The 24,013-nt window shown below is 47.0% G+C and overlaps 1 protein-coding gene across 2 annotated transcripts in view; it reads right to left on the reverse strand.

Annotated features, from left to right (window-relative positions):
• The window catches only part of LOC139047606 (uncharacterized), a 61,630-nt gene extending 50,656 nt beyond the window's left edge, over positions 1 to 10,974 (reverse strand). The window contains exon 1 of one of the 2 annotated variants that reach the window (XM_070521468.1): positions 10,933 to 10,974. In XM_070521468.1, the coding sequence (XP_070377569.1) occupies positions 10,933 to 10,941 (9 nt within the window). In that variant the 5' untranslated portion in view covers positions 10,942 to 10,974. Of the gene's footprint in view, positions 1 to 445; positions 553 to 10,932 lie in introns of those variants that run through there. The other variant, XM_070521467.1, reaches the window with a different exon arrangement.
• Positions 10,975 to 24,013: the final 13,039 nt, after the last annotated feature.

The following is a 24,013-nucleotide window of genomic DNA, read 5'->3' on the forward strand; positions in this document are numbered from 1 at the left end:
AAAACACAAACGGAATTGGCGGTTGACGTTAAAGCTATTAAAGCTGGACAGTAATCTATTGAAACCAAAATCACTGCGATTCAGAACCGTGTAGATGAGCTAGAGGAAAACTATAAAAGGTTAGACGAACTTAGCCAGAATATTGCCGCCGTTCACACTCAAACAGAGGACCTTTCCGCACTGGTCGCAACTTTGCAATTGCGGCAGGATCTTGACGACAGGTCGCGGCGTAACAATTTAATTTTCTGTGGCATCCCAGATTACGATGAAACCTGGCAGGCGACTGAGGAAAAAATTGACTTTTTTTCTTAGTGATTGCCTAACTGACCCCATTTCCCCCTCCCGAAATCAAACGCGCACACCGCTTAGAAAGTTTCGCACCTAACAAAGGCCGTCCTATCATTGCAAAATTTTTGAGCTTCAAAGCAAAAGACCTAATACTCACCAAACCCAACAGCCTGAAGGAAATTAAGGTCACCATCAGTGAAGATTACTCGGTCGCAACACGTCTGGCGCGAAAAAAGTTGCTCGACTTTGCCAAAACCGAACCTGCCTCCCCAAATCACAAACTGCGCCACAACAAGTTGCTTATGAACAAGAAATCTTACACGTATGGCCCTATCACTGCCACTGTCATTTGCACTGATACGAGAAGTGTACATGCCAGATCGCCCGCTGCCGCTATCTCTGCCAACATTTCCTAGGGACGAGTGAGCGGTAGTGGCCAGGCACCCTCGGCTTCAGTATCGCTTCTTTTTACTAATATCAGAAGCGTCCTTAACAATTATGACTCGCTCACATCAGCAATCGATGCATGTTCCGCTGAAATAATCGCTCTGACGGAAACATGGCTCACTGCGCATCTCTGCGACGCTGATATCTTCGTCAATGCTCATCGCTTCTCATTCTGTCGCTGTGATCGTAGCACGCAGAGAGGCAGCGGCGTGCTTCTCGCAATTTGCAATGATACACCATCATCATGCATACACGTGCAGACTGATCTAGAATTAGTATAGCCAGCAATAAAACTTAATCATCAGAAAGTTGTAATAGGGATATGCTACCGTCCACCTTCGTCGTCACCTAACTTTAGTAACGAACTTGATGACGCTGTTAACATCGTTGCAACACGCTTTCCTTCATCACTGCTGTTTCTACGTGGCGATTTTAATTTACCAAACATAACAAGGAACAGCGACCCCCTTTAATATCCCCACTCTCATCTCAAGCTCGCTACTTTTTAGCTGTGTATTCCCTATTCTCATTCGTGCAGATGTGCACTCCGGCAACTAGAATAACAGCTGACATGGCGAATGCACTAGATGTAGTCCTAACTAATCGACCCGACATAGTATCGCCTGTAACGTACCTGCCAGGAATTAGCAACCACTTGCTTCTACATTTCGATATTAAACTAGACCATCCGAAAACTAACAAGAAGAAAAACATAATACGAGACTACTACAGAGCAAATTATCAGGTCATAAATAATGCACCATCTTCTTTTATCGGCGTTTTCCTTTTATATTTGAACACTATAGTGAACAAACTAATTGGAACATGCTGACAGCTATAGTCACCCATCTAACTGAGCAGTACATTCCACAACGCGCCATTACAACTCACACAAATTCTTCCTGGTACAATAATCACATTAAGCGTTTATCAAAAAACAAGAAGTGCTTCTACTGCATTGCAAAGCTTTCACCCACAAGTAAACGCTGGGCATCGCATACTGCGGCGTCAAACGCAATATGTGCAAGCGCTCGAAGACGCGAAAAGGCGCTTCCATCCCCATGTTCTCCTTTCAGTGCTTACCACCAAAGTTTAAACATTTTGGCGTGCAGATATTTCATCGACTGGCGACAGCCTTGTTTTAACCAACTTTTCCGGTGTTCCAATTTCCTTTACACCTTTCTGCCATCATACTAAACCACACATTATCAGAAAATTTCACAGCCACATCTAGCGAACATATGCCAAATACACAGCACTTTAACTATGTTAACATGCCCTTCATAACTGTTGCTCCGTCCGGTGCCAGTAAGCTTATTGGTGGAGTATGCATTCATTATGCTCCCGGATACGATTGTATTCACTCAAAATTTTTTAAAAATGCACTTCACATTATTCTTTTATCATACTACCCAAACTATTCCAGCAATCCCTTGACCATTGTACGCTACCTAATGAGTGGCAAATAGGCAAGGTGATTCCATTGTATAAGTCCGGCAGCAAAGCATCCTCTAATAATTATCGTCCAATCTATCTCAGGAGTACATGCTGTAAAAGGCTTGAACCTATTATTTTTACCAGCCTGGCTAATTTCCTTGAATCTAACTCATTGTTTACGTCAACAAAACACGGTTATCGGCAATCTTACTCCTGTGAAACCCAATTATTATCGTTTACACATGGACTACACCATATTCTTGACCAATCATCATTAGCTGATTGTATATACTTAGATTTTTCAAAAGCATTCGACAAGGTGCGTCAAAAACTATTGTTTCACCAACTAAAACAACTTAACATTGACTGCAACCTTTTCAAATGGATTGAGTGCTTCCTTCTCAACCGTTCCCAATTTGTTAATGCTAACGGCACTAACTCCGCCTTTACAGAAGTCAGTTCAGGTGTTCCAGAGGGTTCCGTCCTTGGACCCCTATTGTTCCTAATTTACATAATGATCTTCCCTCGCTTATCAACTCCCATATCCATCTGTTCACTGATGATTGCGTCACATTGAGAGAAATTGCCAATGCTAACGCTATTGAATTACTTAACGGACATTACCACTGTAGGGAACTGGTGCAATGAATGGTTAATGCAGCTAAATATTAACAAATGCAAAGTCACGAGTGTGTCAAGGAAAACATCTACCATACCGTCGTACTACATTGACATCTCGTTGAAATCAGTTTCTTCATATAAATATCTTGGTGTTTAGATCACTTCTAACCTCAGCTGGTCATTCCATACTGAGAACATGATTCAAAACGCTAATCGCATCCTTGGCTACCTACGGCGCAGCTTTTCAACGTACCTGCTAATTTGAAGCTTTTGCTATGTAAATCTTTAATACCACCCAAACTTGAATACGTGACTCCGGTATGGGACCCTGCTCATGAAAACCTAATCAGTGACATCGAGATGGTTCACAATAACTCTGTACGTTTTATTCTTGCTAACTACAACCGAACAGCGAGTATAACTAACATTAAATCTAATTTTTGCCTCCCATCGTTGGCATCTCGCAGAAAAGTGTCTCGTATTGCCTTCTTCCACAAGTTGTGCCATCATCACACTCTACGAGATCACCTCATCCTCCATCCAATTTATGTATCCCGTCACATCGATCATCAGTACAAAGTCTGCATTTTGTCTTGCAACGCTAAAAGCTTCTCACAATCATTCCTGCCGCGAACCTCACGTGACTGGAACCATCTTCCCGCTGAAGTTGTAAGCCTTACTATATATGAACAGTTCCGTGAAGCCTTAGCTAATATTGTAGATACAGGTGCCTTTTAAGCACTGATGTAACCAACTGTATTTGTCTTCTTTATTCTTTTGTATTTGCCACTCCCCCTCTGTAATGCCCTTCGCCTTGAGGGTTATAATAAATGAAATTAAATTTAAAAAAGCGTGTCGTGAGCAAGGACCATATACGTACTGACCCTGACAAAGTTGCTGCGGTCCTTCGCTTCCCTCGCCCAGAAAGGCCTAAAGACTTGCGAAGCTTCCTTATCCTGGCGTCTTATTTCCGCCGCTTTGCACGGAGCTGTGCCTCCATCACTGCGCCGCTACACAAGCTACTTGCTTCCGGTGTACCCTTCCTCTGGTTTCAAGGATGTGAAGCAGCCTTTAAGAGGTTCAAGGGCGCCCTCACGTCTGAGCATGTGCTCTGCAATTTTGATGACCCTGCACCGACTGTCTTGCGTATAGATGCTAGCGGCCACGGCATCGCTTCCACTCTTCTACAACGCGACAACTCTTCCCGAGAGAAAGTCGTTGCATGCGCCATCCGCGCACTCATCGATGCCGAGAACTATGCGACCACTGAGCAGGGCTGCCTGGCTGTTGTTTGGTCCATACAGAACTTTCGACCCTGGCTTCATTTTACAATTGTTACGGACCACCGTGCCTTATGCTGGCTCTCCACGCTCAGGAACTTGACCAGACGCCTGGGTCGCCGGATTCTCCGCGTCCAAGAGTATGACTCGGACATTATTCTGAAGTCCGGCAAAAAACACCAAGACGCTGACGCTCTTTCTCGTTGTCCGCTTTCTGCGCACTCACTCGACATCTCGACAACTCCGTCGCAAAGCAGCTCTTCGGATGTGACTTTTACGCCGGTTTCTTCCCTAGCCTCCATAGACCGCCTTCCTCCAGACTTTCGCGTCTCGCCAACGGGCTGGCCCATATTGTCGGCGTATGATAAACCACCTCTCTGACACGTCTCGCCCACCTAACGTGCGGCTTCGACGCCAATTCGCACAATTAAAGCCAGGCAACAGCGTGCTGTATGGGCGCATTTACCACGCGGACGGTCAACGCTAAGTGCCCGTTGTTCCACGCTCTCTTCGAGCCCATGTCCTCGAAGAATTTAACGATGACATGACGGCTGCCCATCTCGGTTTCCATAGAACCTACGATCGCACTCAAAGCCGTTACTATTGGTCTGGCCTTTCTATTAGCGTAGTGAGTTACGTTGGTGCTTGTTCTCTGTGTCAGCGTCGCAAACTCCCTGATTCTGCTCCTGCCGGTGAATTACTACCTATTCTGTGTCCCACCGCACAATTTGAGGTTGTTGGTATCGACCTTTACGGCCCCCTCCGTGTTACTCCCGCTAGTAATCGCTGGATTGCTGGAAGCTTTTCTCTCGCAACGTTTAAACGAAGTCCTGCATGCCTGTGGTACCACCAACAAAACAGCTTCGAGCTACCATCCACAGACGAACGGCTTGACAGAGCGATTTCATCGCACACTTGCCGATATGATCGCCATATATATTCAACCTGACGACAAAAATTGGAACAAGCTTCTACCATTCGTTACTTTCGCCTACAACACGGCCGTTCAGCGCACCACCGGCTACTCGCCATTTTACCTAGTTTACGGACGGTCGCCTACTTCCCTTCTTGAGGTTTCTTCCTTCGATGTTCCTGTCAACCCACCTACACCGTCCAGCGAAGAATTCGTTTCACGACTCGCTGAGTGTCGCCAGCGGGCCCGTGTTAACACAACAGCCTGAGAAGACCGGAATATCATTTATGACCCATTCCATCGCGTTGTGTCCTTCCGACCTGGTGACGAGGTACTCCTATTGACGCCCCTTCGCACTCCTGGTTTGTGTGACAAGTTCCAACCGTGATTAAACGGGCCATACATAGTCATGGAGCAGACATAACCCGTCAATTGTTACGTGATTTATGTTTACGCTGCAGCAGACCGCCGTTGTCGCAGCACCGAAGTTGACGTCTCCAGCATGAAACCCTTCACGCGGCGTACTTCGTCACCTTGACCTGCGCCCAGAATGGCCGCTTACACGTCGACGGGAAATTATCGTGGGTGTTTATTTCCTCGTCTTCTTTATCTGTATTATATCATCATCATACTACCTTAATTGATCCTCATTTTCAGTTTCGGGTGTGATCATCATCATCGGGTGTGTGCCTGTGCTGGTTCGACGCCGAGTACTCGGGCCAAACAAACGTTGCTCCAATGGAGACGTCATAATACCCTTGCCTTGTCTGTCACGCAGTAGATACTTTCTTCCAGAAATAGATAAATTCCCTATATACAATCCGCTCTTTGCTGGCGACCTGAGTTGTTGCTTCCTTTTCTGTGTCATCAGAATGTTGCGTAAATTTAAATACCATTCGTCTGTTACAAATAAAATTCATGCCGAAACTCCTCCGGTAGTTGTCTACGTATGCGTAAGCAATGTGTCACTTGCTCACCACGCAGCCTGGTCTCATTATCAACCGTATGGAACTTCGTCCGACCAGTATAAACCCTTATCAACCCTCATCGGTCGTTCGCTTAGCATGTTCGATAGCAAACATTATAAGACATGTTTAATTGACCTAGAGTTCATTACGGCACGCGAACCCGCGACCATTGCTGTTAAATAAAGGGACGTTAATTAGCCACAATTGAGATAGAGATAGGGCACTCAAGCCCTGGACCTTTGGCGAGAGTCGAACCCACGACATTAGGTGTTAATAAAGTTGAATTAGACTTAATTTAGAGAAGCCATTGCAAAACCACCTCTTCGTTGGCAGAGATCGGTATGCGATGTTCTCTGTGGCGTGTGGCGCGTTGTTCCCGGTGATGCTGGGTATTCCGGGCTTCCCGCGCTTGTTCTGCGTTGCAGCCATCCCTGGATGGTCGCTGTCGGACGCAGCGGCATGGCGTCTTTCCGCTAGTCGCCTCGCTGTTTCCCCGCTCTGAGAAGGGTCGTTGAGTCGTTGCTTGCGTTTTCTTTATTGACGCTGATACTCTGCAGTTGTGCATTGCCCTTCTTCTTCAGTAAGCGGCTACAGTGGTCTCGGCGACATTATGGCAAATTCGACAGCGCCGCAGCGACACGAACTGGAGCGGCGAGGCAGTTGCTCACGTTGATGCAGTCCGCTGTCATTATCAACCTTACCGAACATGATGCAACGCTTATACATCCTGCAATGCTTCGTTGATGGTTCGGATGCATGTTTAGAGCTTGTTCTTTATTGAAGCGTATGCGGTTGTGTGCGTTGTATGGTTGATTTAAATAAATTTGTCTTCTTACGGGGATCTGACCCATTGCATTAGAATGGTGATTAGAATGGTGATTGCCAGCTTTATGCATGGTGTCTATGGTTATTTGCAGTTTATTGTGCTTTGTGCTCATGTCCAACATTTTATGTTCACTTAATGTACTAAGCATTGCCTGAATCCATGTATTTATCGAATAATTACCTTCGTTGTATACGTAGTAATTCTTAATTTGTTAATATGCTATTCTTTTTATGGACTTTCCTTATTACTGTATTGCGCTAGCGTACATTTGTACACATCTGGCCTATAAGACCGCTGTCAAGTGCTGGGTCCCTCAAGCACTTTCAAGTGGTTTACAGCAGCTTTTCGCCTAAGGCACCCCGAACTGCTTTTTTAAAGTAACTGATGAATTGATTGGTTGGTTGATTGGTGGAACGATTGAGTGACTGAATTCCGGAAGTGACTGCGGTGTTTGTGGCACAACGACGATGGCGTGACAACCGCGCCAGAGAAAGGATGGACACGCGACTCAGTTTCCTGCTCTCACTGCTCTCGTAGTAAAAATTAAAGAAGTAACAGAGGCACAACCACAAAAACAAGAGCTGTAAACAAGGAGACAATTCATCAATGAGTTCCGACAAGGGTGATGGTGCTGAAATACGCAGGTTTGTCCTGGTTATTTAGGCAGACAATTTCATTACTTGTAGTGCCTTTCTTAAGGTGTTAGACTTTCTTAGGATGTTTTTTTTTTTAAATCGCTGACGGCAGATAACATAATTCTATTACTTGAAGCGGATCACTCGAAGACGCGTTAATTTCTTGCACGAAACATCTAAATGCACATTTTAATATTTTAAAAGATGGTTATTAAAATTGGATTCGTTACTTTATGACACATACGGATATTTACGAATTGTAGCCCGTGAGATGGGATGAAACCAGGAATTTTAGTATGACGCGAGTTTTGATATATCATTTCCTAATCTTTGCGACGAAACGCACAGAACTTGCAGTAACGTTCGAGCTTCAATGCATAAATGACATTTTGTTAAAAACTTGTAAGGGTAAGAAAACTGCAATTTTCCGCAAGCTCCATGGCGCACATCTCGAAACACATGTCATTCTGAGAATTGATTTTAAGTGGATATGCCCAGCAAACTCTCAGGTTACAATTCGTAACTACCCACATTACTATTAAGTTAAAACTTCTTCGTGAAGTTTTATTAATTAGATGGTTATGCATGTAGTGGAGGTAATGCCAGCCGCTTCGAGTGCTGAGTACGTTATTATATGCCTCAGTCAAGTTTGAAAACTTCTGTAGTGTCTAACAAATTTAAACTGGCAAAGCACCCCTAGAAAGGAATGTAAGTTCCGTCTTTTCATTAAGCGTACAATACTCTTACCAATAGAGCTCCAGCGACGCCGTTTTGTCATCCACTTTTTTGGTATTTGTGTTTGTGTACTATATCTAGCCCTAGGAGTACACAAACATTAGCATTGTTAGAAAAGCAAAACCTAATACTTTGTGACAAAGCACCCTAACGTTTTACAGAAATGGCATAGTGCAGCTACCAGCAGTCCAAATCCGCGCTGGGCCACACACACACACGCCCAGTGTGTTTTGAATGCTAGCTGTAGCACCACTACTCGCAGCCATGGCGGTGAATGTACCTCCAGTTTTTTTTCTTTTTTTTTTACCGAAGGCCTCTCGCCAGTACGCAAGCTTCCGTTATATCAACCGGTCAATAAACCCTCGCATGCAAAGAAGGCATCAAAGCTGCCGCACTCGGGACGCTCGCTGGAAAGACAAGCAGTAACTGCAATATTACTCTTTCAAAAACTTCATGAACGTCTGGAAACACAAAAAAATTTTGTGCACAGCTGCGGGGAAATCGCCTTCTCCGCACAAAAAAAAAAGCGATACGTTTCGCTTCGCAGTGTAGGGCCGGCCGTATAAATTGTTGCTTATCGTCGAAGCTTGCGTTAGAAGCGCGGGCGCCCCACCACGTCCTTTTTTCACTGCAGAATAGAAACCACGACATAAGATGCCCGTTAAAGAGCAGCCTTCGTAAAGCTAAGCCCGATTGTGTGCGTCCCTGTGGAAACTTAGGTGATGCTGAAAGAAGCAGACTGTTTGACATAAAATTTACGAAAATCATACTCTTGTTGCTCTCAGCCAGCATCTTTGCGGCAGTCGTGTGGCGAGTGCATAAACTCCCAAAAGCATACGCGAGTTGTTTAGTTTTCTTATCGCATATTAAACATCACCTTGGCAACCGGGCTACGCGAAAGGTAAACGTGCGTTGCACGAGAAATTGAAATTTTTTGTAATAATGCGTCTGTGAATTAATATGTGGAGCAGCGCGTGGAGCAATTTAGGAACTTAACCTAGCGATTACACGAAGCATATCTAATTCCGAAGGTGGCGCCACCTTTAAGACATGATTCTGAACATGTGCGGCAGCGTACAGTGGCCCTCCTGTCCTATCTCTCCTCTACTGCTTCAGCTGGGATCTTGTTAAAGAAGTAAGTGGAACAGCAGCGTACTTAGCCGCAAGTTTGTCGGCGGTTATACCGAAATTTGTAGTACTGTTGAATTCCTTCCAGATCATTGGAAGGAATTCAAAAGCAGTACAAGTTTTGAAAATGGTAGTAGTACAAAGTAGTACATTGACATTTTGGTAAATGTCAAATATGCATTTAGATTTCTGCAGCAAACAATCTGAGCTTCTTAGGTCAAACCACTCGACAGAATCGAATTCCACTATCAGCCACAGCGAAATCTCAGAAATGTTTGTCAGTCTTTAAAAGCCTTGTATAAAACATGATCAAATAAAAAATCAAGCTGACCTAATGAAGTAACGTAAACAAGAAAAAAATTGTCTTACACTTCCTCACGCATTTCTACAGGAAGAGACAGAAAAAAAGCGAAACATGTGACCTAGTTTTGTGGCAGTGAACGCCATGGAACTGCATAGTTTCGCAATTCCCAATGTTTTGGAACGCCTCCTGAATCATTACAGCCAGGTTCAGGTAGTGCGCCTTATAGGAGAGGGTGTTCGTATCGCTCTCCCGTGCGAATGCGACCGCCGCTGCGGGAAATACGAACGAATGACCACGTGCTCGGAAAGGCAGAATTGCATAGACCACTGAGCCACTGTAGGACATACATGGTACGTTTTGGGTGTAGAAGATTGTTGGAAAGATCTCTAGCCTTCCGCAATAGTAGTATTCCCCGCGCCTGTAATGTTGTAGACTCCGTCGGAATGATCATTGAGAAACTTTCTTTTCTCTAGAGCAAGCTAAAAGACGCGCCTGAGAGTCCTATATTGAGGGGTGTGCGAATAGTAATTTTTAGGCAGATTTGAATACAAATACGATTGTGCTATTTACGAATGAAATTAAGTTGTATATTTTTGAGCATTCATTCTTTTTGTACGAATAACTATTCTTACAGTTGATGTTCCCATTCCAGTTCACTGGCAATTTTGCTGTCACTACATTCGACATTATAAATCGGTGTTTACAAAAAGCTAACATAAAGCATTACGAGAAAAGTTTTTACCAATTTACGAACAGTGATTATTAGAATCGAAAACGAATTCGACTCGAGCAATATCGAATTCATCTTGTGCCTACTGGACACGTGATAAACTGGGTTGATGGTTTCGTCAACGCCACTAAAACAAGGTATATTACGTGTTTGCACTTACATATCTGGGCCCGAATTAACAAAACTTTCGTCATGCTAGAATTGTTTGTAAGAGAAATTTTCAGCCAATCTCGATACTGGACGTAATATCAGCGAAGGATCCTGGCCAATGACAAAGAATATGTAGGAACGGAAGCATTTCTGAATTAAGCCCCTGATTAGCCAAAGCAATGTTCACATGATTAGCAGGAATATCAACATTCTTCCGCCATTCTGTGCACGATGCCTCACACGGAGAGTTTACTTTGCCGCTTGATCCAATTGTAAATAAGGCTCCCATGGGGCATCCGAAAAGTATTTAACTGAACACAATTTTCCTTTGTTGACACTGCATGTACTACTTACTAACACAATTCCGCATTCGAGTTTCGAATATTCCCACGCTTCCATAAATTATCTGCAAGCTTTGGTTGACGCCTATGCTCGCGATCCCCTTGAGCCACGATTCGGACAACGCTCACCCGTGCCATGGTCGGTAGGCGGACGCGGCGTGCTTGCTCCGTGACGTGACGCACAACTGGGCGGGTCGGCCGCGGGCGCTTTTAATCCACCCTCGGGCGGCCGCCATCGATCCGCGGACAGGTGCCGCCGAGCGGCGGTCAAGTGTCCCAGCTTCCGGCTTGTGCGGTGCCTTCTCCCGCTGGCACCCACTTGTTGTATCGGGGCGTCCCGGTGATGCATTACATGCGGCACCACGAGCGTGTCAGGCAGAAAGGTTGCGGCAGTCGAGTGCCTGAAAGCCTCTTCACGGGCGCGCCGTAAACTGCATGTTGCAGCTGCTGGGCTGGACACAGTCAGTACAACGTCCACGCGTAACTGCTGGCCGCGAGTAACCGTGTTTACGTCGTATGTGCTGGCAGCTGCACGAGTGCGACTATCTCGCAGCATTCCTGAAACGGAAGTATCTTAGCGAATGCTGTAATGTAGCTGCAGCAAACAAAAATGAAACACCAACCCGGTTGCTATCCAAGAATGCGTTTATGGTGATTTGGGAGGCGATATTGTGGCACTATGTTGCACTATGCGGTATACATGGTGCTCCTCTTATGACCGGGCGTTAACCATATACGGGAGTCAACCGGTACTTCGAGCGCCGCTTCCTCGAGAACCACTTCGGAACCCGAACATGTTGCACTGTGCAGTATACATGGTGCGTCTCTTACGACTGTGTGTTACCCAAAGGCGGAAGTCAACCGGTACTTCGAGCGTCACTTCCTCGAGAACCGATTGCGAACCCGCACATGATGCACCATGCGGTATACATGGTGCGTCTCTTACGACTGTCGTTACCCATATACGGGAGTCAACCGGTACTTCCAGCGCCACTTCCTCGAGAACCACTTGGAAATCCGTATATGTTGCACTATGCGGCGTACATGGTGCTCCTCTTACGACTGTGCGTTAGCCGTACGCGGGTGTCAACCGGTACTTCCATCACCACTTCCTCGAGAACAACTTCGGAACCCGCACATGATGCACTATGCGGTATACATGGTACTCCTTTAACGACTGTGCGTTAGCCATACGCGGGACTCAACCGGTACTTCCAGCACCACTTTCTCGAGAAATGATTCGGAACCCGTTAAGTGTCTGTAGACGCTCAGCGTCTCAAACCAGATCGTGTGTATCTCAGACCAGACGCGCAGCATTTCAACGACAGGTCTCAAAACACTAGCTGTCACGAATGAACAATGCGACGACGCTCCCCTTCCGGGGACGGTGGTACCGCCTGAGGGTGGTACAGTGTCTCCGTGACGTTTTAACGGGATAACGTTAAGGGCCCCGTGTCCCAGAAAATGCAACGTTTTTAGCAGAAAATCATTCCAAATTACGGATAACCAACCACACAGTCCCTCGGTGTAGCGCAGACATTAATGAATGAATTGAATTTCTGCAGGTAAAATGTTTTAAGAAATCGTAAAATACCGCATACACACAACCTACAGACGTGATAACGTCGGATTGTAATTTGACTATACGAGAAAATATAATTTTGTTACGCGGAAATTAAAACATAAGCCCCTTTTCCAGCGTTTGTGCCATTCATAAAGCGGCGTACTGAGATCGGTTCCTTTGCAACAACGCCATCCAGATGGCGCTCGCCTCCGCGCATTCGCGGTCCACGCAAGAGGCCGCGTTTCTACCAGAAAGACCGCCTTCGTGCATAGCGCTCGCCACCAGCGTTCCCGGCAAACATTACCGCTACATAAGCTGCAGCTGCAGGGAAACCTGAGACGCAGTCAGGGTATCTTTGAATGGCATCGCGTTCCACTCTTGAAGGAGAAGCTTAAGCATCCTCCAAATTTTTACTGCTCTGATAGATCACACTGTCTTTAGGATAAGTCCACAAAAATAGTTACATGAAAATAAACATAGACTTCGTGGCCAACTTTCCGTGTAAAAGAATAGGAAGCTACCAGTGTGCAGTTTCTGCGCCTGCCTTGCGGCGCCAAGTTCTGCAGCATAGCTTGACAACGCCGGAACAGATGCTGGAAATCAGCGTAGCTTCCAAGTGCGATGGTTTCGCATTTGCCCAACGCGCAAAAAAACATCTTCTCGCTGATGTTTTCGTCTTATTTTACTGTTGTACATAAAATCTCCACTTCCTAAGCTAACGCGTATAAGAATGTGAGACTATCTTCAGGAACGCTCATTCAGTTTTCCTTTCATTACCAGATAAACTTAAATTATGGGGTGTTACGTGCCAAAACCATGATTTGATTAAGAGGCACGCCGTAGTGGGGGACTCCGGAATAATTTCGACCACCAGGGGTTCTTTAACGTGCACCTAAATCTAAGTACACGGGTGTTTTCGCATTTCGCCCCCATTGAAATGCGGCCGCCGTGGCACGGATTCGATCCCGCCGCCTCGTGCTTGGCAGCCCAACACCATAGCCATTAAGCACCCACAGTGGCTCCCAGAGAGAACTGTTCGAGAGTATAGTACTCCAAACGATGTGAATGTTTTTAGCAAATAGTGCTAGCTTCCGAGTGGTCAGAGTTGCCCGCGCACAGATTCCGCGATGAGGATAGCAGCCGTATACGAAAAGAGCACCTCTCTGATCCCACTTCGTGCATTGGTCAAGGCATTGGCTGATTCGAGTCGTTGGATGCAAGCACGACTTGGAATCAGGGCATCTAAATAAGCTGGCATTGCGCACTCAAGTACAGTACGTGCCAGGCCAGATCAACCGCCAAAGGACTTTGTCAGCTCGCCTGGTTGCTCTATGAGCGGATACCGGAAGTAGAAAAAATATAGAAAGGGGAAAAAACGAATTCTGTTTCGAAAAGCCTGCGTGTGCGTCAATGACGGCCCCATAGAAATGCAAACATGGTTCCGCCGTCCCCGCTGTTGTAACTTGATCTTTGTTTCCACATAACGAACGGTGATGGTAAAATAAAATGTTAATTTGTACTTATAATCAGCAACAACATAAATGCCTGCAGTTAAATTCTTTGCCGTAGCTATGTCAACTTCATGTAAGCGGGGAAACGAACGGCGATACCATTATTGCTCTTCAGGTTCACTGTGTGCGCATGGTGCACCGGCTCTGGTTCCCCAGCCTCCCTTTTCTGTTTTTTTTTGGAATGCGCTTTCCCGCGCTCGTTGCTGGTTTTCAGCTTCGGCAGCCTGGACTCAACCATTCTAATGACCACGTTAGAGCAGCGACGTAGAGCTAGTTATTGAGACCCTGCTGATCTAACTCGTCCCATAGAACCGGCAGCAGCTGCAAATACAACAGACACGGTGATCATTTAAGTTTTATGACATTTTTAAACAAAGCCTGTTGCAAATAACATAATTTTAGTCCTTGAGCTAGATTATTCAGAGAGGCGAACATTACTTGCACAAAAAATTGGAACATAAAATCAACTACTTAACTAAAATCCCCTAATAATCTTTTGAATTATTTACGTTACAGCATATACTGCAATTTATGAATTGTATCCGTCGAGTTCTCAAGACGTATCCACTTCAAACGAATTTCCAGAATGACGCCAGTTCAGAGATATGCGCCATCGACTTGCCCTAAAAATGCACTTTTGTTTCACTTACTTTTTAAACAAAATGCTCGTTTATGCATTCAAGAACAAAAAGAACAGGAATGCTCTTGTATTTCGTTCCATACAATGGGAAGTATTATCTCGAAACAGATGCCATCCTCCAAATTCATCTCAAGTGGGCACAGTCTTACAGGCTCCCCCGGCTATAATTATTATATTGCAATAGCTGCAGAAAGCAATTAGTTAATATGTTAATTTGTATTTCCTTGGTAATTACATCAATATATGTTTAAATATCGCGTGCTGGAAATGTCCGTCTCTTCGAACGATCCAGCTGAAGGACAAGAATTGTGCTATCTTCCACGGCCGATTTTTTAAAACTCCGTAAAACATAAAAATGATCCCCCTGTATACACATATAGTGAAAAAGTACAAGGCTTGCTGAAAAGTATACATGACATATTGCACAAAAAACAATAAGAAGGCATGTTGTGCAGAAATGTAGACACAGGAAAATATAAATGTGAGAATCCAAAATAATGTTTAGCAGATGCAGAAGCCGTCACCGTATGACATCCAATGTTCTAGTCACACGCATCCAAGAAACAAAGTGAGTGTAATAATATTGTCGCGGCGTCACGAAACTCGCAGGGACAAACGAACTTGTGAGCGAGATCAGCAACAAGAACGGACTATTTTATTACCTGGCGTTAGTCCCTGCTTCATCTTCTTCGGGCTCTGTATGTTTTTTACAAGTGCCGAGATGTCCTCCTGTGGTCGTCATCTTTGTCGAACTACAGACGCGCCACTTGCCTCTTTGCATGTAAAGCATGTCTGCGAGTGTCTTTCAAACGTTACGCACTGGTCTGTGTATGATAGGTTGTTTTCCGATAGTCAGTGCCGCTGAGTTTGAAGATTCCATCTCAAGATTTAGTCGTGAATGCGGTTCCTTCGTCAGTAATTGGTACCGCTGAGACACCATGGCTTAGGACGACGTTTACGACAAAAAATCGAGTTGCATCAGCTGCTGTGCCGTGCTTGGTATATTTTATCTACGCATAATGGGTAACGTAGTCGATGGCAGCAATAATCCACCTGATCCCTGTGATAGAAGTTGGAAATGGTCCATGAAAATCCATGCCAATTTTGGCGAATGGCGCTCCCGGCACATCTACAGAATGTGGGAGACCAGCTGGCTTGTCGGCGACGCTTTGCGCCTTTGTCCGTCCCGACTAGTGGGCACGTGATGCTTAACAACGAATGGGAGCTTCGGCCAATGATACTTGCGCTCCAGTCGGGACAATGTTCGTGCGTAGCCCAGATGAACTCGTTTGGACACATCATAATAGGCTGTGAGAATTGCATTGCGAAGCAAAGCTTGCGCGAGCAGGAAGTGGGTGCTGCCCGTAGGAATAAAGTTGTTCCCATAACGAACACTTTCCTTCAAAGAAAATGAGGCAGTTTTTTTTTTCAAACAGCCGTGGCATGTCTTTAGCTCGGCCTTCCAAGAAATCAATTAGTGGAAGCAGGTCTACGCCATCGTGCTGCTGCCAACAAATGGTAAATGTATCGACGACTCCCAAGAATGCAGCGTCCATGTGCTTGTCCTCGGTGGCAGAAGGATGCATTGGTGACCGAGAGAGCCAGTCGGCGCCAGTGTTCTTTTTCCCTGACGTGTATCTGATGGTCATGGCAAACTTCTGAAGCCTCAGGCTCCAGCACGCCAACCAACCAGACGAGTCTTTTAATTTAATCAGCCAACAGAGAGAGTTGTTGTTACTGACGACGGTGAATGGGCGACCGTAGAAATAAGGGCGAAATTTAGCAACACCCCACACTACGGCAAGGCATTTCTTTTCCGCAGTATGGCATGCCATGGCAAGAACTTTATTTTAGTCCAGAGAAACTAGGGTCCGAGGGCACAAGACCCCAGGCTAAGTCGGTGGCTCCACCCACGTAGGTACCGGTAGGCCAAAGGCTTTCCCGATGTCGCGAGCTCTTCGGATGGCCAGGAGTTGATCTTGGAGGACTTCGCTGGATATGCGCCGACTCCAGTCCTCCTCACTGTTAGGATCCGAAGCCCTTTGGTTGGGGCACAGCCAGAACATATGATCCAATAGACACGGAGTGTGTCCACAACTTTTACATTCCGCGGGAAAATCCTGGTCAATTTTGTTAAGCACAAAAGGTGGGGGATAAGATTTAGTTTGAATCATTCTTAATGGGACTGCCTGAGCTCGGTTGAGCTTCTGATGGAGGGGGGAGGAAAAAACCTCCTGCCGTCCCTATAGTGTGAGATGATCTCGGGAGAAGTAATAAGTGGGTCTTTGTAGGAGCCGCAGTCATCCTGAAGCAGTTCCTGATCTGATGCGCGGCATGTGAGATCTCGCACAGCAGAGTGAGCTTGCTCGTTAGGATTGCAGCCATTGGGGCTGACCGAGTGGCCCTGATGAGCCGGAAACCAGACTAGGTGTGAGCTATCCGGTTGGTCGTAATTATGAGTATTAATACTGTGTATAAGTAATTTGTGTGCTTCCACTGAGACGAAGCCGGCTGAGCAATTCCTAATAGCTGTACGGGAATCGGAGAAAATCGTGGAGCCTCTCCTCATTGTAATTGCAAGTGCTATGCTTGCTTCTTCGGTGGCATGAATGGAGCTAATTCTTAGTGACGCCGCGCTTATTAATTTACCGCTCTCATCGACCACGGCAACAGCGTAGCGGTTGCCCGATCCATAACTAGTTGCATCGACAAAAAGAGCTGAGCTGTGTTGTTGGTGCAGTTTACCCAGAATGCATTTGGCCCTGGCGTCCCTTCTGCCCTTGTTGCGGACAGGGTGAATATTTCTAGGTATGGGCTCTACAACTAATTGTGTCTCCACCTCCTTGGGTATTTTGAACTTAGAGACGTCTCCTCCTCGAGGCAGCATTACGACTTCATCTAGAATTTTACACCCTGGCTTAGTGTTGGAGAGTCTTGCAATTTGTGACATCGAATGTGCCTCAATGAGCTCATCTATAGTGTTATGAAGTCCTAACTTGTTGAGGAGTTCGGTGCTCGTTCCGTGCGGGAGTCCTAGAGCCCTTTTGAGTCCGGAGCGTATAAGGTTCCACTGCGTTTCCGCAGTGGAATTATTTTTTTTTTCGTGTGCTAGAGGGTTCTGCTGGCTTAGGCTATCACTTTTTTGGAGACGTATTGCCACTCCACCAGCACAGCACCCAGATCTACATTGCTTGCGTCAGTGTGAAGTGCTGTCGGGGAGTCCTGGTCAAAGTGTGCAAGAACTTGTGGCGCTTGCAGATGGTGACGTGATTCATTCAATGCCATTTGCTCGCTTTCGCCACACACAAAGAGAACATCCTCTCGCGTTAGTCCCGTCAACAGTGAGGCAATGTCTGAAAAGTCCGCAATAAACCGCCGGTAACAAACGCACAGGCCCAAGAAGCGTCTCACTGCGTTCTTGTCAAGTGGTGTGGGAACCTTTGTAGCAGCGTCAATTTGTTTGGGTCAGGCCAGACACCTTCCTTACTGGCGACGTCGCCCATGTATTGGAGCTCGGTAAATCCAAAATGAAATTTTTTCTGCCTTTACCGTGATCCCCGCCAAGCGTACGGCTTGCATAACAGTGAGTAACCGGGTTAGATGCTCTTCAGATGTCGCCGAAGACATGATCACGTCGTCTAGGTATACCAAGCACGTTCATCACTTTGCATCTGAGCCTAAGGTGTCCACTTGAAGGGGAAAAGTGGCTGGTGCTGTACACAATCCGAAAAGGAGCACCTCAATTTTGTAGAGACCGTCGGGCGCCACGAAGGCGGTTTTCTCCCCATCTCCCTCATCGACTCCTATATGCCAACACCCGTTGCGTCGGTCCATGTAGAAAAGATAACATGCGTGGCGCAACCTGTCTAGTGAATCGTCTGTGCGTGGTAACGAGTAGACGTCTTTATTTGTTACCTAATTTACCATGCGGTCCTCCATGCAGAAGCGTAAGGTGTCGTCTTTTTACTTCACCAACACCACGGGGGACGCCCAAGGACCCTTCGAAGACTGTATCATGTATTCGAGTATTTACTTCACCCACTTTTGTATTTATTCGCAGTCCTTCGGGGCAACGTGATAAGGATTTCGTCGAATTGGTCTCGTGGCATATTCTGTAATTATCCGATGCTTGGACAGTGTTGCTTGCTTAACCTTCGACGTCGACGAAAAGCAATCCTCGAACTGCGCTATCAGTTTCAGTAGGCGCTGCCTCTCAGCGAGTGACAGGGTGGAGTTAACGTCGACAGACAATGTTGTCTGTGGTCGTGCACATACTGTGGTCGTGCACATACTGTGGTCGTGCACAGGGAAACAATGCTTTACTTTTACCATGTACTCACAGTACGTAATTGCAATGACCTTCGGGACGTGGCGGTGTTTATTGCTAATGTTCGTAAGAAGCACTGCTGCATGCTCACGATTTATTGCCAGAGTGCCCTTTGCAATCGAAAGGCCTTGCGTCAGTAATAGTATGCTGGTTTGTTCCGCTACCACAGTGCGATGGTAAGTCCTCTCGTTAGAGACACACACAAGACATCAGGTTGGCGGCGACATCGTCATGCTCTCGGCTAGTCGTATAGGCTCACACTGTCTATAACAGTTGCATTTTACATCTGAGCTCGCGGAAAATGTGACGAACTGCTCCGGGATGTTTATAAAGACACCATAATCCCGCAGAAAATCCATCCTCGAGCTGAGTTTCTTGAAGCCCTCGTGGAGGATAACGAACGTGGCAACAAAACCGGAATCACTGGTGCGAAGTCTGGTGGTACATCTACAAGTTGGCGTCATTAGCTGACCCCCCGCACTTCAGGTGTGTGGCCTTCTCTATGGTGTTTTCACCTTTTTAAGGCGGCAATCCGCTCTTGACGTATAATTGATAAATCGGTGCTGTGTCCTCAAGGGCGGTCACGGTATCTCCGTCAATAAAAGGCTTAGGCAGGCGCGAACACAATCGTCGGTATTGGTCGTGATGATCATGTTGTCTTTATGTGGCAGCTGGGGGGGGGGGGGGGGGGGTGGCGTCTTATCCCCGTCTCGGCCGTTGGCAACGTTCCCCCAGGAGGTCGCGGCCGTTAGTTCCCCCGGCGAGGACTGAGGAAATGGTCCCTGATGACGTCACCGAAACTTAGGCGGCTGGAGGAAGAGTAGGATTGAGCTGACGGAGACTGCGAGCGACGACATGGCGAAGCAGCTTGGTCCGTCGGCAAGTGATCCTCGTCCAGGGCACGGCGGTATTAAAAGCGCGGGGAAGCTAGACGTGGAAGGGCTCCAAACGCAACGTCTTGATGAGTGCACGAACAGGCAATGTGGTCGGCGATGGAGGCGGAGAACGGCGAACAACATCAACATAGCTCAACGGGCGTGTTTAGGGTATGGCGCGGGTGGTGAAAAGGCTTGCAGCAGCTCATGGCAGTCGACTTCAGCAGCAGAAGCGACAGCCGGCTCGGTCGAAGATGCGACCTTGGTTTGTTCCTCACGTAGTATTCTGCGAATCAGCTCTCAAGAAAACCTTTCGCTAGTGGTGGTATTCTGAGTGGCTGTGCTAATCGGTGTGTTATTTCGCAGGCGGTCAATGTGCAGGCACCGTTGCTAAAATGCCCGCTCGATTACAGCGACCTGCATGATGAATTCGTCTAACGTGATTGGTGGGTTTCGCACCAGGCCTACAAACAATTGTTCAATTCTTGTTTCTTGTGTAGCTTCTTTGTCTCGGGCATATCAGGGTCAGCTCGGCGTATTATATGGGCCATATCATCAGCATACATGGCGACGTCTTTGTTGGGTTTCCGAAAAAGCGCTTCAATAAGCTTTTTCGTGTAATCCCGCCGGTCGGAGCAGGACAACGTATCCAGGGGCTGGCGTCGAAAGTGGTTCCATATTTGAAAAGACGCTTTAACGTTCTGGACCCACGTGCGAGCGCTGTCTTTTAGTGCGAAATAAACGTGCACAAGTTTTCGTTCTGGCGGCAATCGTTTATCTTAGCAACCCTTTCGTACTGGTGAAGCCAGTGCTCAATGTCTTCCAATGTATGTGCACGAAAGGTGTCCAGAAGGCGAGGATGCTCAAAAGTCAGCTGGGAAAGGCTTGTCGACATCTGTGAAAGAGGCTGATTCGCCGATGTAGGAATTTCCGTGCTAGTTTGAACTGGAACGGTGGTGAATTCGGGGCTCAGGCCTAACATGCGGCGGCTGGATCGGTGCACCGGAACGAGAGGAGCTGGAGGGGGAGGAGGGAAGGCACAGCTTCTAACCGAGTAGGGGCATGCCCCCACGCTCAAACCTGTTCCGACCAACACCCCCCCCCCCCCATCCACTTTTTCTCCCCTCCGACCACCCGTGAGGCTCACGACTCCAATCACTAGTCAAAGGGGGCTCCCTTCATTCAACAAACGAAACAACATTTTCTGGAAACTTGTGACTTTTGAGGCTCTTTGTCGGTGCTTTTTCTGCGTCGAGAACGCTGCCTGTTTAAATCTGGTTCAACGTGTCCTCCACGCTGACGTCGTTCTCTAGGAGTGGAAGGCTGGCTCTCTATTCTGCAGCCCTTGTACGAGCACGTCTCAGCTCCATGACTTTAGGGTGCCTCTCGTTCTCCCACTCTTTTTTTGCCTCTACCCAACCTCATGAAAAGCAACAAGATAACAAAGGTCGGTGTAAGCCTCTTCCTATAAAAGTGCGATTGAAATCATTAACCTATCTCTCGTTAAGCTTAAAATGCGCGTTTCCTTCCGGTTCGGCCCAAATCACCTTGCTTCCGCGACACGGAATAACTGTAGTGAAAATTTGAAAGGGAAAGCGTGTCCCACGGTCTTGTAGCTGAAGGGTTGCGATCTAGAAGCTCGTTGCCAAGTCGTCAGGCATATCCCCTTTCAAGCATGCGGCGAGCTTTTATGGACAAACCACAGATGGCGGGACGGATTCATGATTTGCAATATTCTGGAAATATAGGCGTCCTGCAAGGTTTATTTTTCAAACCAGAAGCTAATTCACTGACCGCTTTGTCTATTTAAAATGGGGAAGTGGGAACGCACTGTTACTCATCGAACATTTGCCTTCCTAGTCCGCAGACGCAGTCGTCTTCTCAGAAGTGCTTTCTGCAAACACGTTGGCGGGTCTTCGGTTCATTGGCTTTTCTAAGCTTTATGAGCCATGCGCTGTGAAGTTCGTTATCCTTGAAGTAAAAGCGAAATAACACTCTGCTCCTTCGGGTGCAGAAGGGACAGAAGAAGAGCTACTAGAAAAAGTCCGTGTAAAATGCTACGGACAAGATAAACCCGAAGCGTACAAGGAGAGATACCGAGGCGAAGAAAACCCCGACCTAGACAGACCCATCACCAAGGAGGAAGTTTTCGCAGCAGTTAAGGCATCGACCCGGAACACAGCAGCAGGCGCGGACAAGATTAGAAACGCCCTAATCCGAAACCTAGGTGATTGGGCGGTCACACAGCTGACGAACTTCCTCAATACACATTGGGAAGCGGGGACACTGCCAGAGGAATGGAAACATGCAGAAGTAGTTATGATCCCCAAGCCAGGGAAAAAGCTACTAGTAGAAAACCTACGGCCGATATCACTCACTTCGTGCCTTGGCAAGTTGTACGAGCGAATCGTGACAAGGAGGCTACAACAATACATGGAAGATGAAGATCTGTATCCCCACAGTATGTTCGGCTTTCGCACCAAATTCTCAACCCAAGACGTCCTCCTACAAATTAAAGAGGGGGTTCTAAGCAACATCCCCTACAACGGAGAAAACATAATAATGGCACTCGATGTCAAAGGGGCGTTCGACAACGTCAGCCACGCGTCCATCCTCAAGGGACTGGATGATCTCAACAGCGGAAGAAGAATCCACGGCTACGTGACAGCGTTCCTATCAAACAGAACAGCCACGGTGGGGTTAGGAGACCTGCGGACAGACAAGTTCCACACGCCTAACAAAGGAACCCCGCAGGGATCCGTGATCTCACCGATCCTTTTCAACATTGCCATGACAGGGATAGCCCGGAAGCTGGAAGAAATCGACGGCATACATCACGCCATTTATGCCGACGATATCACCGTCTGGACTAACCAAGGCTCGCTCAGCCAAAAAGAAGAACGACTACAAGCCGCAGCAACATGCGTGGAAGAATGTGTTAGGGAAAGAGGCCTCGCCTGCTCCACGGAGAAATCAGAGCTCCTGAGAGTCAGAAGAGGAAAACGCTCGGAAGAACAAATCAGCGTCACCCTACAAGGACAAAAGATACCAGAAAAAGAAGCCGTCAGGATTCTGGGAATGTGGGTGCAGAGCAATCAACGCTGCACACACACCATAAACCTACTCAAGCAAGCGACGGCACAGGTAGCACGTATGATCACCCGCGTCTCGCAAAGAAGAAGCGGCATGAAGGAGGAAGATACAGTCAAGCTGGTTAAGAGCCTCATAATCAGCCGGATTACGTACGCCCTCCCATATTACAACACAAACAAAGGCGAACGGGATCAGGCCGACGCCATCATAAGGAAAGCATTCAAAACAGCGCTTCACCTGCCGGCCAACACCTCGACAGAGAAGCTCCTGGCCCTCGGACTCCACAACACGTTCGAGGAGCTCAGAGAAGCACAATTAGGGTCGCAGCTACTCAGACTCCAGCAGACTACCACGGGCAGAAAGCTCCTAAAAAAACTGGGGCACAAAGAAATTGAAAGGCAAGAACAAAGAAAACCTACCCGATGTGTATCGCAGCACCATCAAGGTAGGGTCCCTACCAAGAAACATGGACCCAAATTTACACACAGCCAGGCGGAACGCTAGGGCAGAATATGTGGAAAAATACCTAGCAACAAAAGCGAACACGGTATACACGGACGCCGCGGTGTATCCTCGAGAACGACGGGAAACACAACAAAGAGTTGTCGCGGCAGTAATAGACTCGGACTATAGGGAAATCGCTTGCGCGTCGGCACGGGATTGTACGGTAACCGAGGGAGAAGAAATGGCTGTTGCTCTAGCAGTTGTGGAGGGCTACCGCACAAATAGATCCCTTATAATTCTAACCGACTCCAAGGAAGCATGCCGAAACTACATTAATGGCAGAATCGGTCAAAAAGCGCTCCAAATCTTCCTCCGCGCTGGCCAACAGAATAAACGCATCAGACACACCATCTTTTGGGTACCTGGGCACACTGAGATTGAGGGCAACCAAAGGGTTGATAGGATCGCTCGCGAGCATGCAAACCGAGCGTACCTAAATAGAGATCCTGAGGATTTCATGACAGTGATCCCAACGTACTCTGACATACTAAATTACCATAGAGGGACGAGAATCAGATATCCCCCGCCCCACAATACACTCACTCAACAACAGGCAGTTTACTGGCGACAGCTGCAGACAGGAACCTTCCCAAATTTACATATACTATGCAAAATGTTCCCAAGTCAATACAGGGACACATGCCCGTGGTGTGGTGCAATACCCACACTTTATCACATCACATGGGAGTGCAATAC

This window comes from Dermacentor albipictus, chromosome 7, assembly GCF_038994185.2.
Source record: "Dermacentor albipictus isolate Rhodes 1998 colony chromosome 7, USDA_Dalb.pri_finalv2, whole genome shotgun sequence".
NCBI classification, from domain to species: Eukaryota; Metazoa; Arthropoda; class Arachnida; order Ixodida; family Ixodidae; genus Dermacentor; species Dermacentor albipictus.